Source organism: Vulpes lagopus, chromosome 7 (assembly GCF_018345385.1).
Source record: "Vulpes lagopus strain Blue_001 chromosome 7, ASM1834538v1, whole genome shotgun sequence".
Taxonomy (NCBI): Eukaryota; Metazoa; Chordata; class Mammalia; order Carnivora; family Canidae; genus Vulpes; species Vulpes lagopus.
The window spans coordinates 31,502,995-31,519,036 of record NC_054830.1 but is presented as its reverse complement, the minus strand read 5'-3'; the positions used below and the strand labels follow the sequence as shown (position 1 = coordinate 31,519,036).

The 16,042-nt window shown below is 39.8% G+C and overlaps 1 protein-coding gene across 3 annotated transcripts in view; it reads left to right on the top strand.

Annotated features, from left to right (window-relative positions):
* Positions 1 to 16,042, top strand: part of ADAMTS9 (ADAM metallopeptidase with thrombospondin type 1 motif 9) — a 161,590-nt gene that overhangs the window by 113,096 nt on the left and 32,452 nt on the right. For 2 of the 3 annotated variants that reach the window (XM_041761923.1, XM_041761922.1), the window contains 2 exons: positions 4,431 to 4,598; positions 11,528 to 11,701. In XM_041761923.1, the coding sequence (XP_041617857.1) occupies positions 4,431 to 4,598; positions 11,528 to 11,701 (342 nt within the window). The remainder of the gene's footprint in view (positions 1 to 4,430; positions 4,599 to 11,527; positions 11,702 to 16,042) is intronic. The other variant, XM_041761924.1, reaches the window with a different exon arrangement.

Below are 16,042 nucleotides of genomic sequence, written 5' to 3'. Positions count from 1 at the left end.
GGAGTCTCATTCTTTCTAGGTCCTCAGCCCTTCTTATCCAGGCAGACACACTGAGGTTGTTTGCTGGCTTCTTGATGTCTGAGAGACCACATACCTCTATTTAAGTGAAACGAATGATGCAGGGCACCCCCCATGGCAGGGGCAGCACGCCAGACCCTGATGTCACCATAACTACAGCTATCACTGGAGAGAGAGCAAGCCTACAGTAGAGATTACGAGCAGGCTGCTGAGGCCTTAGGTGTTGTTTTCACCAGATGAGTTGAAATGAGGTTCAAACTCATAGACCTTGGTTAGTGGCAAGTGTTGAGCCAGCAAATAAACAGAGCTTCACATTAAACATCCCCTTTGAATGGCCTCACAGAAACAAAAGCCCCAAAGCCCAGTCATTTGGGATACTGACTCTGATGTTTCTAAGTAGCAAGCAGAGATTACACACATTGTTTGGGAGTATTGCACAAAGCTAGGGGAAAAGTATTAAGCATATTCGTTGTTTCTCCAAGGAACAAACATCAGAGTCCAGTTAGCAACTTAGGAGGCTGTTTCAGCTATAGATTTAAGGACTTAAACATTCCACACAGCAAGAACCTTGAGATATGTAACCAATAAATAGCACGTACTAGGTGATGCACTGGATTTAACTATCATATCTTAATGACGCACATTGATGCACAAGTCAGTGTCTGGAAAAGGTTGGAAATGATCAGATGGAAATTTCCCTCAGAATATAAGAGCTGCAACCTGTATTTATTTGGTTATCAAAATGAGAACTTCTTTAGGAAATCATAATAGACCCACTAATGAACCTGTTAGATATGAAAATTTCCATCAGCAGCTGCTTCTCTTCATTGGTAAGTTAGAAAGCATGAAATGAAAAGTGCTTGTTATGATTAGTTACCTTGAGAATTTCCTTATCACTTTTAGATCTTAATTTTAGGCAAATAATATGTGTAGTGAGTCATGCTGAAGCATTGCATTCTTTTTTCCAAGTCGGATCCATTCAAATCCCCAAATAAGAAAAATGCACACAGGAATGGGTAAGATGCAGCTAATCCAGACATTAAGGAGATTTTAAGGCATCATATTTGGAAACTACTTCATCCATTTTCATTTCGTGGGCAATGGATGTTGAATGCACCAGGAGTGCCCCTCAAATGAATTACTATCAGTGATGTTTATAATTCAACTATTTTCCTTGTGCTGTTACTCTTCTCAACAGACATCTGTCCACTTGCATTGGAATCGTGTGGGGAGAGGTATGTAGATAGCATTGTGGTTACACCAGTTTGGAAATGCCAGTTGTCTCCAATCATGGTACCCGTCTCTGTGGTTATTGGGATGCTTAAATGAGACGATGCATGTATAATCTTAGAGCAGTGCCTGGTACATAAATGAATGTGGGAATGCTCTGCCTTGCTAATTCTGCTTCTGTAGATTGCTGCCTATTTTAGACTGTCCCTCTGCAGACTACTGAATCACCATTGCCATCAACTCTCTTTTCCCCCTTTTATGTTAAAGGACAGCGTCTTTGGACCACTGGTATATTGAAATGACTATCATTATGGGTGGGTTTGCTGTAAGTTCACCCATGTTCATCTGCTTACAGTTATGCCTGTATCTTTGCCCTAATTAAGCACATGTTTGCATCCATGGCTCCATATCTTTTGAGTTCAGCCTGTGTCCTACAAATAAATGCAGACTTGAATCCCAATACTGTTTTCCCATCCTTGTAAAAGTCATCACTATCCAATTGCCCATACTGTAAACCGGGGAGTCCATCTTTTTCTGCCATCTCCCATGCACGCCACAGCTGATCCACCAGAAACTATCATTTCTACCTCAAAGAGGTATGTCTTAAATCCACCAACTTGCCCCATCCCAACACTCTGCACCTCTTTAGAATCACCATCACTGGGATACATGGGTGGCTCAGCTGGTTAAGCATCCGACTCTTGATTTTGGCTCAGGTCATGATTTCAGGGTTGTCAGATTAAGTCCTGCATCAGGTTCTATGCTAGACATGGAGCCTGCTTAAGACTCTCTCTGTCTCTGTCTCTGTCTCTGTCTCTCTCTCTCTCTCTTAATCTCTGCCCCTCCTCCCCTTTTCTTTCCTCTAAAAAAAAAGGAATCACCACTACTTCTTGCCTAGACCAATGCAGTAGCTTCCTGAGCAGTTTCATTGTGTCCATTCATGCTGTATCCCCCCATTCCATTGTCCATTCAGTAGTCAGGGTACAATTTTTGAAGCAAATATTAAATGATATTTTTCCCTAATTTAAAACTCTATAATGATTTTCCAGATCCAAATATATGATTATGACCTATGAGCTCTGCATGGTCTAGCCCTGAGGGAAGCCTTGAGGGCCTCCTCACAACCACTGCAGAGCACTCATCTCTGTTACTAAGCATGCATTTATTTTTGTCAACACATGGTTCTTGTTGGTCTCCCTCATTGGCCTGGAAGCTCCATGAGGGTGAGGTGCAGTCAACTTTGCTCATCACTATGTTCCCAGCCCTTTGCATAATTTTTGAAACTTATTAGGCACTCAGATGTTTATTGAATAAACAAATGAATTCATCCCAGGTTTGAATTATGTTCCTTTGTTATTTGTCAGAGTTTCTAAATATTAAAATTAGTCACTAACAATAGAGATTATTTTGTATGAAAGTTATTAGACCACTAGTTTGTAGGACTATTTCTAGGACTTTCACTCTAAAAACCCGCCAGAATTATGTCCCAAGTCTTTATATATATGAAAGCACTGTAGGTTGAAAGATGGTTATTTATGTTTTGGTATGAATATTAAAATTGGCCTCCTTCCTTCTACACTGTGTAATCTATTAAGATTTCCAGTGCCTGGGTGGTGCCTGGTACGGTGGTACGGTCAGTTGAGTGTCCAATTCTTGGTTTTGAGTTAGGTTGTTATCTCAGGGTCATGAGATCGAGCCCTACGTCTGATTCCATGCTTGCGCAGAGTCTGCTTAAGGCTCTTTCTCCCTCTCCCTCTGCCCTCTGCCACCCCCCAAGTAAATAAATAAATAAATCCTTGATAAAAATTTCCAGAATGACAACTCCAAATCATAATACTCTCATAAGATAGAGCTCAAATGAAACCATCAATGTTTCCATTTCCTAAAGTAAAAGGTCACAGCCAAAACTATTAATACACATATTTCAAAATCATCTATTAGGCTACTACTGAAATTTTTGTAATGATTTGTATTTATTAGAGAAAGGTGTCTGGCACATTTATGAAAAAACTTTGAACATGCTTGCTAACAGCAGTTAGATTAATATTCAGCTACATGTTTTACATGGCGCCATTTATCTATGAGGCATAAAAGGGCACTTTGGTAATTTAAGTTAACAAAAATCACAAAGTTAGTGAGGGAAATAAGAAATATTGAATAGAAGGAAATGACACTTGAAATCTGTTTTCATTGCATTTTCACATTTTGCTCTTCATTCTTAAACTCATTTCCCTCTAAAAGTCAAGAACATTATATTGGGAAATAATGTGTCTTGAAAACCTGAGCCAGAAAGCTTATGATCCAAGTGGTAATGACTTCTGTAATCGCTAATGAGGCAAATGGACGTTGAATATCTCAGTGCACTCATTGGGGCCAGCCTCTTGCCTATTCCACTAGAAGCTGTCATATCAAATTTTTGTCCTGACTCCATGGGCACTTTGATTCCTAAACCTTTCTGAGAAACCTAATCTGAAATCAAAGTCAAGTTTCTTAGATGTGGTCAGACAAGGTCACATTTAAAACAGTTCAGTGAACTTGCAGATCAAAGTTGAAAGGTAATGCCTCCTTCCCCAAATTGGCACAGACTTACCTGCTAGCTTACCTTTCAGTTTCTAATGTGGCTTTTTCACCTCCTTCCCAACCGACTGGGAAAATGAGAGTTTATCCTCTGAAAAATGGTAGAAGAGTTCCTTTAAATCACTTAATTAGGAAATTGGACACACTTATATTTTGGAAATGTACCTTATCCAAATCAGTGAATCACAAGGCATTTTGTTGAGGAAGTATCTTGATCTGAGATTGCATAAAGTGAGATGTGCAGTAGGAATCCATACGAATTCACAGTAGGACTTTAAAATCAGAATTTCATGATAATTTCTGGTTCATTGGCTTAATTTTTGGCCTAAATTGTCAGGATTGCTCACACTCTTGAAGGACCCAAAATAGTATGCAGGATTGCTGCTGTAATGCTATGGACATTTTTTCCCCCTAATGCTACCTTCTTGCCATGTGGAACCTTGAGATATTACCCAAAATGGCTCTGGAAAAGGGGGGATGGTGACTCGTATTAGATATAATCTTAACATCTCAAAAACTCAGGTTTTTATCAAACTCCGTGTGATGTAAAAAACAAACATCAAAAAACAAAACAACAACAACCTTGCCATTGCTTTATATTTCAGTGTTCTGTCTCTTGTGGTCGAGGGCATAAACAACGAAGTGTTTACTGCATGGCAAAAGATGGAAGCCATTTAGAAAGTGATTACTGTAAACACCTTGCTAAGCCAAATGGGCACAGGAAGTGCAGAGGAGGAAGATGCCCCAAATGGAAGGCTGGCGCCTGGAGTCAGGTGAGCAATGCTTCTCCTCTACGACTGCTTCCTTCTTAGCTTCTGCCACGTGGCTGACACCACTGTGTTGGTTGTGTTTCTCAGAGGGGTGCTTGGGGACGGGGAATGGAACGCTCTTTATGTCAGCATACTTGTTAGCTGTGAGACCTTGGGCAAGTGGATTCAGCCCCAGGTGCCTTACCTAACACCTACAATAGGATGGTTGTGAGGATTAAGTTCTAAGTAGTGGTGGGTGTAGGTGTCAGACATCCAGCACAGAGTAGCCCTTCAATAAATACATTGCTAATGGCATTTTTGGTATCATCCACCACGTAAAACACCACCAACTCAGATTGCAGTAGAAAGCTTGACTCTGATCACCTGGCAGCAATTGGATCAAAATTGAGATTTGCGAAGAAAGGGCTGTCGGTATGAAGTATTAGTGGCTGCTTCTCTGCTCGTTTGCTTAGTTTGCTTACATCACAACAGAAGTAGGCGACAGAAGAAGTTCTCTCACATTTTCTATCTCTGTGACCTTGGGTGATCTGTTTAACCTTCCTGAGCCTACTTCATATAGCTCTTATGAGGATTTAATGCAATAATGAATGCCGAGTACTTAGTCCAGAGGTCTTAAATCTAAGAAGCTCTCAGGAGGAATATTTTGTTTAGATGAATGTGATATGTATATCGGATGGGAAAGGGGGTAAGTTCCCAAGAAAGCAATCACAGACTCAACTAATTCTAAACATGTGGTAATCTGGTCCGGAGCTGGGTGAGTTTCCCTGTTGTGTTCAACAAGGAACTTTAGAAGCTTCTATTTACCTATAAACAATTGATGTGTGAACCAAAGTCTCTCGCACATAATCCTTGAAGCTGATCTCTTCACTCTGCACTTACACATTTTCTCAGGTTGGTTGAGGGTGCTTGCTTGAAAATAATAAGTTGCAGTTTCATCTATTCTGTATCTAATGCTGCTCTTCTGCTCTGTTGATTGACTTCTGTGAGCTTTTACTGAATCTGTGGTTCTCCTATGCAGTGGAGAATCAAACGGATGCTCCTAAGCATCAATTGAAAGGTAGGTTCCAGGTTGGCAAGGTCTAGTTTTGGTTCTTTCAGAGCCTGGATCTTGATGCCTAGAGCCTCAAATAAGCCTTGGAAAACTCTGTTAACATGGAGAGGAATTGGAGATTCTCCATTTTGGCATAACTAATGAGAAATTCCTCCAGAAATGTGAATTTTTCTTAATTGCTCTGAGCAGACATCATTGTCCCACATGTCACCTACCCCCTCATAGGCCACTTCACAGAAATGTAAAACATGACCTGCATCATTCTGTAGCAGAGTAGCCTCATCCTTCTCAAGACCTCTCTCATTATGATCATGTGTGTTTGCATTGCTGTTTTAAATCAACAATCAAAGCATCAGTGCCAACCAGAGCTAGTTCCTCCTCTGGCTTCCCTAAGGGATCAGATTTCAAGGCAGCGTTTCATTTTGGTCATCCTTAATGGTTTGTCTAAGTGACTGCTGTCATCTGTAACTTCCAGCCCTTTTATTTGTGGAGCTATTCAATTCATGTAAAAGCCCGCAGCTAACATTATTGAAGATACTGCACTAATTAGCTTGTCCTCTTGTAGACTTTCATGCTCTGTTGCTTTTCTTTATGTTTCTTGGCCTCTACTTATCTATTTGCATCATGCCCTGAATATTAAGTTTAGAGCATGGAAATGATGCTCATTTTATAGGCCAATTTATTCAATATAGAGACGATTAAAAGAATCTTTCACTCTTTATTGGTAAACACAGAGTGAGTTTTAGTCCAGTATTCTGTGATCTTGTTGGGAAGTCTGAAATTGCTCACAAAGCTGGGATGATTAGGTTTGAACCCTGGGGTTGTTTTTTCTTTTTTTTAAACATAAGGTAATAGGATTATCAGAATGCTGCCACAGAAAAGACTGCACCTGTTCGAAATGATTGCTTAGAACAGTCTAGTCACCTTTGTACAAAATGCAAGTAAACACAGTTATGTAATAGTCTGTGGCCAGCTTTGTAATGCTCTGATTTGATATGTAGAAATGAATTATAAAAGCAGGCAAGACAAGGTGCTGCATAGGTAAAATCTGATTTATACAATTTAGAAGTATGCCTGGAAAAATCATCAAATGCAGTGGTTAATAAAGAAAGACGGTCTGCATGGTCAAAGATTATTGGCTTATTAATGATCCATTGGTAAACAGAAATATCCCTAAGGCAGTGAGATTGAAGCAAGAATAATGATTATCTATTTGCAACAATGTTTAGAAGATTTTATGTCTATCTGGTCCTTCTGCTGGTACTATATTCTGGTCATCTTGTGTTCAAGGTAGGAAGAGTTAGTGCTATTTCTCATCATGTTGAAATGTCTGATGACAATAGAACATAGAGAATATTGGAATTGGAAACTAGTATAGCTGTGTTAAGCTTCATAGTCTCGCCCTCAAAACTGATGCTTTGAGATTTAAAGTGGAATGTTTCATTTCTACATCTTTTGAAAATCTTGAATTTGTCAAGGAAATTTTTCCAATAAAAGGAAAATTTATATTGGAAAACATCCTGAATAAAATTTTAAAGCATTTTTTCCCAGAAGTTCACATTCAATTTGTTTAGATGCTTCTGATCAAGGGATAAGGGATGCTCATGAAATTTTTTTTTTTTTGATGCTCATGAAATTTTAAGACAAAAATCAGCATCAAGTTCTTGATTCAGTTTGATAAATGTGAAGGCTGTGTAGTCCCATGATAACAGAAACATTCCAGAGTAAAAATTGTTTAATCTATGCTTATAGAAAGGTTTTTTAAAAATGAAAATCAGAGGTAAAAAGCATAAATGATCAAATTAGAATAAAAGTAACATTTCATCATCACTCATCAATCATAAATTCACTCAGTCTATTCCTTTCTCAGTCCTGAGATGCTTGTCTTTCTCACATTTGAACCCCTCTGTTGCTCGGAATGAGTCTAACAACCAATGGAATGCCATGATTTAATTAAAATAGCCCCTTTTTTCTCAATGATACAAAATATAATGCTTTGTCTTGCAATCAGTGGTGTCTTAGATTGAGGGAAATAATTAATTTTTGAAAGCTCTTCACTGCTAATGCCAAAATGGAATCTGGCAAATTGCATTATGAATGCACCAGCCATTTTTGGTTAGAACTTTTCTTGTAATTACAGCTTGGTTGCGGTGGCTGATTGTGAAATATTCTGCAAGTGTTTAATGCAGAAACATGGCAATGTGTAGCTTGTGTCCTTTGAGAAGTCAAGAAAACCACATGCACATAGTCAGTGATGAGAAAGAAAGTCGCTTTAGTGCTTTGTGCTCTCCATTTTTTTGTTTGTATTTGAACTGTAAGCATTGATGTTGCATTGTTTGAATATAGGGTTCTCACCCACACTCTTGCTGACGTAGGACAAAACACTGCATCATATTAGCACCATATTTTCAAACTGGGAGCCAGATTCTAATCCACAATAGCCATGGTACATTGCCTAGGGAAGAATTCACTTTGAGTGCTTTTTGGTTTGTTTTTACTGGAGTGGGAGCGATTTTCTCTGTTTTTTGCATATTTGTGCAGGACCTCCCTAAAAGGTTTATTAGGAAGAATAAAAGATGTGTTCTATAAAATGGTTAGCATGCAGCTCAGCTCTCAACTAGATTCTGTACTCTTGGGACATTTGGCCATGTCTGGAGACAGTGCTGGTTGTCACAACATGGTGGAGGATGGGAAATACGTCTGGCATCTACTGAATAGAGTTCAGGGAAGCCACGAAACTTCATACTGCAGATACAGGACAGCTCCAAGTAATAAAGAATTAATTAGGTTGAGAAACCCTAGTACAGAGTAGCCTGCCACATAGGAAGTGATTAGTAAAAGGTTGCTATTATTATTGGGACTGTCATTATCTATTAAAGTTGTTTCATGTGGTTACTTTTCAAGCCAGTCCCTCCTCTAAATAACATCACCACCATAATTTTAACATTAGGACTGGAGAAAAGTGTGTAAAATACTTTCCGGTGTTCAAGTATCTATTATGATTCTCCACACATGGAAAGTTGCAAAGAGATTTTTTGTCTGTGGAAATCAGCATTGAGCTCCTCCTGGAAGTTGGTGAGTTCTGCATGCTAACATTGCACAGTAGCGAGGAAAGAGATGAAACGTAGCTCCCAACTCAGTAGTTCAGAGCTAAAAACATCTCCTTTCAAACCTGCACATTCCATGCTGGAATGACGGCAAGGGGGAACACATTAATAGAGACGGCTCAACCTCTTTACCTTGCAGATGTGCTGCATAGAACCAGAAGCATTAAGCACACATGTATACACACCACCACCCTCACCACCTCCTGGGGCATGCAGAGGTCTTCCTGATGCTGTTTTATTCATGGGGTTTCCCTCCACATCTCTAAGAATTTGCCAAGCGAGCGTGGCTGGCTCTGTATGATGCAAACTGTCGCCTCCCTGGAGCCAGCACAGGAAGACAGTTGAACGCTGAACACGTGCAGCGCACTTGATTGTGAACAAAGATGACCGTAGATGCGGTATTCAGAAAGGCAGCGCTCATACTTTATGTGCATTTAAGTCCCATCAAAACTTGTTTTCTTTCCAAGCTGCCTTTGACCTTATAAAAATCAGAAGCCACCATGGCATATTCCATCATTGAGCCTTCCTGTGTCTTTATTTGCCTTTTTGAGAAATTATTGAACACTGGAGGGAGCGATGTTTGGTTAATGTTGGATACTTGTGGCTCTTAATACCTTACCTTCTTTGAATCCTAAGTAATTTACTCAATAACAAGAGTATCAAAAAGAGGTTTCATTTACTTGGAGACTGCATAGTAGACGTTCTGAACCTCTTAATGTTTGTTCCTTTTTTTTTTAATTTTTATTTATTTATGATAGTCACACAGAGAGAGAGAGAGAGAGAGAGAGAGGCAGAGACACAGCCAGAGGGAGAAGCAGGCTCCATGCACCGGGAGCCTGACGTGGGATTCGATCCCAGGTCTCCAGGATCGCGCCCTGGGCCAAAGGCAGGCGCCAAACCGCTGCGCCACCCAGGGATCCCTGTTTGTTCCTTTTTCTTTAGGTTATAAAAACATTATGAGATTTTGAATATGTATCAGCCCTGGGCCGTGCTCAGACTTGTTTACATAATTATTCTTAGTCTTTCTTTGCATTTCCATTTCGATACACTGTTCTGGGAATGTGCTCTTTTATATGGAAGATCCCACATTCAAATAGCCAAAAGGTTTTTTTGGTTGTCATTGTTTGTGGTCAGTGATGATGGTGTTGGAACCTTTCTATCATTCATGCAGTGACTCCCCCAAGTTAAAATTCACTCATTTCCAGAGTAATCAATGGGAAATATTATACATGTAGCTCCCATGAGCATTAAATAGTCATTCTCTATAGACAAGGCCATGACTTGTCTTCAGGAGCCCTCCTGTTCCACCCAGGACATAATGACTTTAAAAGTCTGGTTTCTTCTGGGTCACAAACTCATTCAATCCAATTAATACAATTAAACCCAAACAATAGTAGCTATGTTGCCTCAAAATATTTCCTTCTCATCAGCTAGCTTTGATGTGAACGTTCAAGCTCCTGCCTGGCACAGACTCATCTGAAATGATATGATTTACCAAGCAGCCCTCTAAATAGTATCAACTGTTTTCTTAAAATCTGAAATGCAAATAAAATTAATATTCAGCAGAATCCATTGGGTGTGCTTTTCGCTAGTAAATTCCCATTAACCTCAGAGCGAGATGAATCCTGCGGCAGGTTAATTGGACAAGAATACTTTTCCAATTGAAAAGATTGTGATTCTATTCTTGAAGACTTCCTCTCAGAAATATGGCTGTTATGTATGTTAAAGTTGTTTTCTCAACGGCAGACAAATTAATGGAGGCTGAGCTATTGCAAAAACTTGGTAACAATTTTAAATAGCTCAATGTAATAATATGCTGTTCTTTCCAAGCAAATGTTGCCTGTAGTTTCTAACTGTCAAAACCTTAATAAAGACAATAATTCTTGGCCTGCCCATAAGTGAGATTATGAAACCCAGCAATGAAGAAACCATCAAAAAATTAATTTAAAGGAAAGTTAATTGCAGATTTAATATGGTGTTTTGCAACTTGGTCAACAAAATGTTTTAGCCTGATTAACAGTATTTTTCAAGGACTGGAAACACGACGCCTGCCCGAGGAAATGGTTTTTCCTTGTCAGCTTTTATTCTCCATGTATTCATCTGAAGTTGTAAATAGGCACTAATACTTCTGTGAATTCAGTAGTTTAAAAAAATATATTTTCCTCTATCTCCAGGAATAGGAGCAAGGGAAGGAAGAGATGGAAAAAATAATTCTACTTATAAGGCCCTAAAAGCTCTAGTGATTTACTCTCCTTGAGTTATACTTTTAATCTGCCAAGAAATTCTTCTTGTACAGCAGCTCTGTGTCTCCAATTTTCAAGAACCTCCAGTCCTCTGGGATAGAAATCATTTGGGGGTTTTCATTTCACATGGCAGCACTATTTATTTCTAGGTTGTATTAAATGTTTCATAATGATCTGTCCCAGCCTCTTCAATCTCCAAGAGTTTGGGTAATTTCAGAGATTCCCCACGACTGGAATATTTTGTCTCACTCACAAGCATTGATAGGCAGTAAGTTTGCAGATTTAAGACATTATCTCGGGTCCCTTTCATTGGAAATTAGAAAGCTTTGTAATAGTGGTGAAAGTCATTGGATTAGGAGTGCATTCCCCATGACTGTGACCCTCTCCACCCCTGCCACACACACACACACACACACACACACACACGCATACATGCATACATGCACACACATACACACACACACACACACACACACACACCCTCCCCACCAAATGACCCAAAGCTCCCACTTACAGAGTCTTTCTTCTCAGTGCTCTGTGTCCTGCGGCCAAGGCACACGGCGGAGAAACGTGGGCTGTCAGATGGGAGCACACAAAATAGCCAGAGAGTCCGAGTGCAACCCGTACACCAGACCGGAGTCGGAACGCGTCTGCCAAGCCCCACCGTGTCCTCTCTATGCTTGGAGGGCAGAGGAATGGCAAGAAGTAAGTAGAGCCATGAAGTGGGCACCTGCCAGGCATTTCGCTCAACCCCCTTGCAGTCATCACATCCGTTACCCTGAAATGACTTCAAGCACGGTGACAAGGCTGGCTCTTTCCCAGAAGGTTTGCTGTCAGACAGCAAGCAGTTCACCCCGACCAGGGTGGGGGAGCTCCTCCTTTTTATGCAGTTCCTACGTCTGTGTTCCTGAATGTTCCAAGTCTGGCTGCCTCCAGAAGAACGGTATCAGGCCGTGGGCCAAATGCATACAGCTATCTTTCATGAAAGGAGGGGGAAATAGAAGAAATATTTTTAAATATATATATCCAAAGCCGGTCATTCTGTATTAGTTCAGACAGCCGCAAGGCAGAGTCCAGGTAGGACCTACTCTGTGTTTGTCTCCTTTCGTGACTTTGGCTGTCAAGTAGAAGACAGGGACTCTTTTGAAGCCCTGATTAATTAAGTGAAGCATTTCTAACATTAAAAAAAAAAATGATGGAATCTGAAAAACAGCTCAGTTGGTGCAGAAATAGATAGTCTTGTTTTTCTTCCTCTCCAAGTTAATGTTTAGTTAAAGAAAACACTGTGTGTCCCGGGAGAAAAGTCTGGCCAGGGAAGGTAAGGAGGAAAGAACCTCTAGTTCCAGAACAGAATACATTGTAGAAAGGGGGGAAAGAGTATAAGAAAGCAAAACTGTGTCCACTGACATTAGAATGAAATAAAAAGTATATATTGTAAACGGTTTAGAGATATGAATAATAAGGCAGGAATTTCCCACCAGGAATGGTTTTTAAAACAGGGCTGAACAGTGCATGGCACTGGGCTCAGTGTTGTATGTTCATCACCTCAATTAATCCTTTGAAGCACTAGGGAAAGTGGTTATCACTATCATCATCCCATTTCACAGTCAAGGAAACTGAGTTCTGAGAGCCAATGTCATCTTGTCCAAGTGTCACATGCCCAGCAAGTAGAAGGAGCAAAAGTTGACCCTAAATTTGAACCATTCCAAGATACTACCACTGCATTAAAAAAAAAAAAAGTACATAAGTGCTCATAGCAACACCACTTTAATTTTTTCCAGGTGTATTGAGATATAATTGTTATATAATGTTGTATTTATTTTAGATGAAAATATGGTGATTTGATATATGTATATATTATAAAATAATTACCACAGTAAGTTATTGTTTAAAATAACTTATATTTTGTTAACATCAATCACCTCACATAGTAACAGCTTTTTTTTCTAGTGTGAGAACTTTTAAGATCTATTCTCTTGACAGCTTTCACATTATACTCCCCAAGCTGTATATTCTATCCCTGTGACTTATTTCTCTTATAACTGGAAGTTTGTATCTTTTGACCACCTTCACCTAATCACCTAACCCCTACCCATCACCTCTGGCAACCGCCGATCTGTTCTCTATATATGTGTTTGATTTTTTTAAGATTCCATATATAATGAAATCATAGAATATTTGTCTTTCTTTTTTTTTTTTTTTTTTTTTTTTTTAAATTTTTTTTTTTAATTTTTATTTATTTATGATAGTCACAGAGAGAGAGAGAGAGGCAGAGACATAGGCAGAGGGAGAAGCAGGCTCCATGCACCAGGAGCCTGATATGGGATTCGATCCCGGGTCTCCAGGATCGCGCCCTGGGCCAAAGGCAGGCGCCAAACCGCTGCGCCACCCAGGGATCCCTAGAATATTTGTCTTTCTTTGTCTGAATGATTTATCATTCAGCAAAAGCCCTCAAGATCCGTCCACATTGTCACAGATGGCAGGATTTCCTTCCTTTTATGGCTATTAAATTCCATTTTTTATATACACTTTTTTTTAATTCATTCACCCATCAAAGGACACTTCAGTTGCTTCCATAATAATAAATAATAATAAATAATAAATAATAAATAATGCTGCAGTGAACATGGTGGGGGGAGGGACAGACATCTTTTCAAGTTAGTGATTTTACTTCTTCCAGATAAATACCCAGAAGTGGAATGGCAAGATCATATGGTAGTTCTGTTTTTAATTTTTCGAGGAATCTCCATACTGTTCTCCATAGTGGCTGTTCCGATTTACATTCACACCCACAGTATGCAGGGGTTCCCTTTTCTCCAGACCCTCACCAACATTTGCTATTTTTTCACTGATAGCTGTTTTAGCAGGTGTGCAGTGGTATCTCATTGTGATTTTGATGTGTATTTCCCTGGTGATTATCAATGGTGAGCACCTTTTTCTCTATGTGTTGGCCACTTGTATGTCTTCTTTTGAGAAATGTCTTCAGGTCCTTTGCCCATTTCTAATTTGATATAGTCCCACTTGTTTTGCTTTTGATGCCTTTACCCTTGGTGTCACATTCAATATAATTATAACCAAGACTGATGTCAAAGATCTTACCCCCTATATTTTCTTCTAGGAGTTGAATGTTTTCAGATCTTTCAGGTTCAGGTCTTTGATCCACTGTGAGTTAATTTCTGTGTGTGGTGTAAGGTAGGAGTCCAGCTTCATTCTTTTGCATGTGACTGTCCATTTTCCCCAACACTATGGAAGAGACTAGCTTTTCCCTCATTGTATATTCTTTCCTCCTTTGTCGTAAATTAATTAACCATATCTGTGTGACTTTGTTTCTGAACTCTATTCTGTTTCATTGATCTATGATCTTGTGTCCTTTTTTATGTCAGTGCCATTCTGTTTTAATTACTACGATTCCGTAATATGGTCTGAAATCAGGGAGTGTGATGCCTGAGCTTTGTTCTTCTTTCTCAAGATTGCTTTAGCTATTCTGGGTCTTTTGTGGTTCCATACAAATTGTAGGATTGTTCCTTCTATTTCTGTGAAAAATGTCTTTGGAATTTTGATAGGGTTTGCGTTAAATCTGTAGGTTGCTTTGGGTGATGTGGACATTTTCACAATACTAATTCTTTAGCCCATGAGAACAGAATATCTTTTCATTTATTTGCATCATTTTCACTTTCTTTTATCAGTCTTAGAGCTTTCAATGTTCAGGTCTTACACCTCCTTGGTTTAATTTACCCATAGGTGTTTTATGCTTTTTGATGCAGTTTTGAATGGGATTGTTTTCTTAGAACCACATTGTTAACCCATGTGGCGATCAGCCTTCTGGCCCTGTCCTTCACCCTCCTGGTGGATTGGATCCACTATTTACAGTCATCTCTTTTCTTTAGGACTCTCATTCCCTCTGCCTACTCACATTTTTTGCTTGTTTTCTTTCTATACATTTTTTTTTTTTTTTGCTTCTACCATGCAGTGGTGGGGAGGAATGGCTAAAGTAGTTAAATTTCAAATTAATTACACTTGAGCCACACAAGTTATTGGGAACGCCAGAGGCTTGGTTTTTCTGATCCTTGGGCTTGTCAGGTGTAGAATGGCAATGATAATAATAACGATGCAGAGCTGTCCTGAGACATTTAGAGACGATAGTGTGGTTTGGGGATTGATAATATTAGACATGGGAGGAAGAAAAGACTCCCTGACCTCTGCCCCCCTCAGTGATACCTCTTGATTCTCTTTGTAGTCTTGTTTCTGACCTACCATTGCCTGCTTTCTCCCTCTCCCTCTTCATCTTGTGCCAAACTCAACCCTGTGTAACTCTTCCAAGGAACAGAAAGTAAGAGAGTGTTCCGAAATGAATCTAAGCTGACTGCTCATGCTTTAGCCAACTTTTGAAAATGCTAGAGCCAATCAGGGAAATGCCAGCCCCATTTATAATTCCTTCTGAATTCCAAAGAGCGGAGACCTTGCCAAATCTGCACAGAGGAGGTCGCTTCTCTGATCTTACAAAATATGCCTAGAAATGTACATCTTTGCATGCACTATGAAGATGGATTTTTTAAAATCCTTGCTCAAATGTTGCTATCAAGCTCCACAACAGAGCAGAACACCTAAAGGGGTAGCCTGACCTGTGGCCATATTTAAAAGTTAGAGGTTAACCATTTTCACAAAGACAAAAAAATCTTTAGGCAATGAGTAGATTCTCATAGTTACCCTCCTGCAACCATGCTTTCTCACCTGCCTGCAGCCAAAGTGCAAACTTTGAGAAAGGTGGGCCTGGGTGATAAGAGAGGATAGAGCACTAAGGGATGCCCTCACTTGACCCTGGATTGGTGGCTGGAGGAGGGACAAGACCCAACAAAAAGCCTTTGTTCCTTCTCAGCAGAGCATGCTGGTGGCCCTTGTAGAATGTCCTCAGAGCAACAAGACTCAAGAGTGTTGATAGCAGCCGGGCAATCACCTTAGCAGGGTCAGATCCCTGGTCCTGATTGCCTGTAGGCAGTTCTTATTTATGCCTAGTAAAGACCTGGTATAATTGTTCATTGTCCCTAA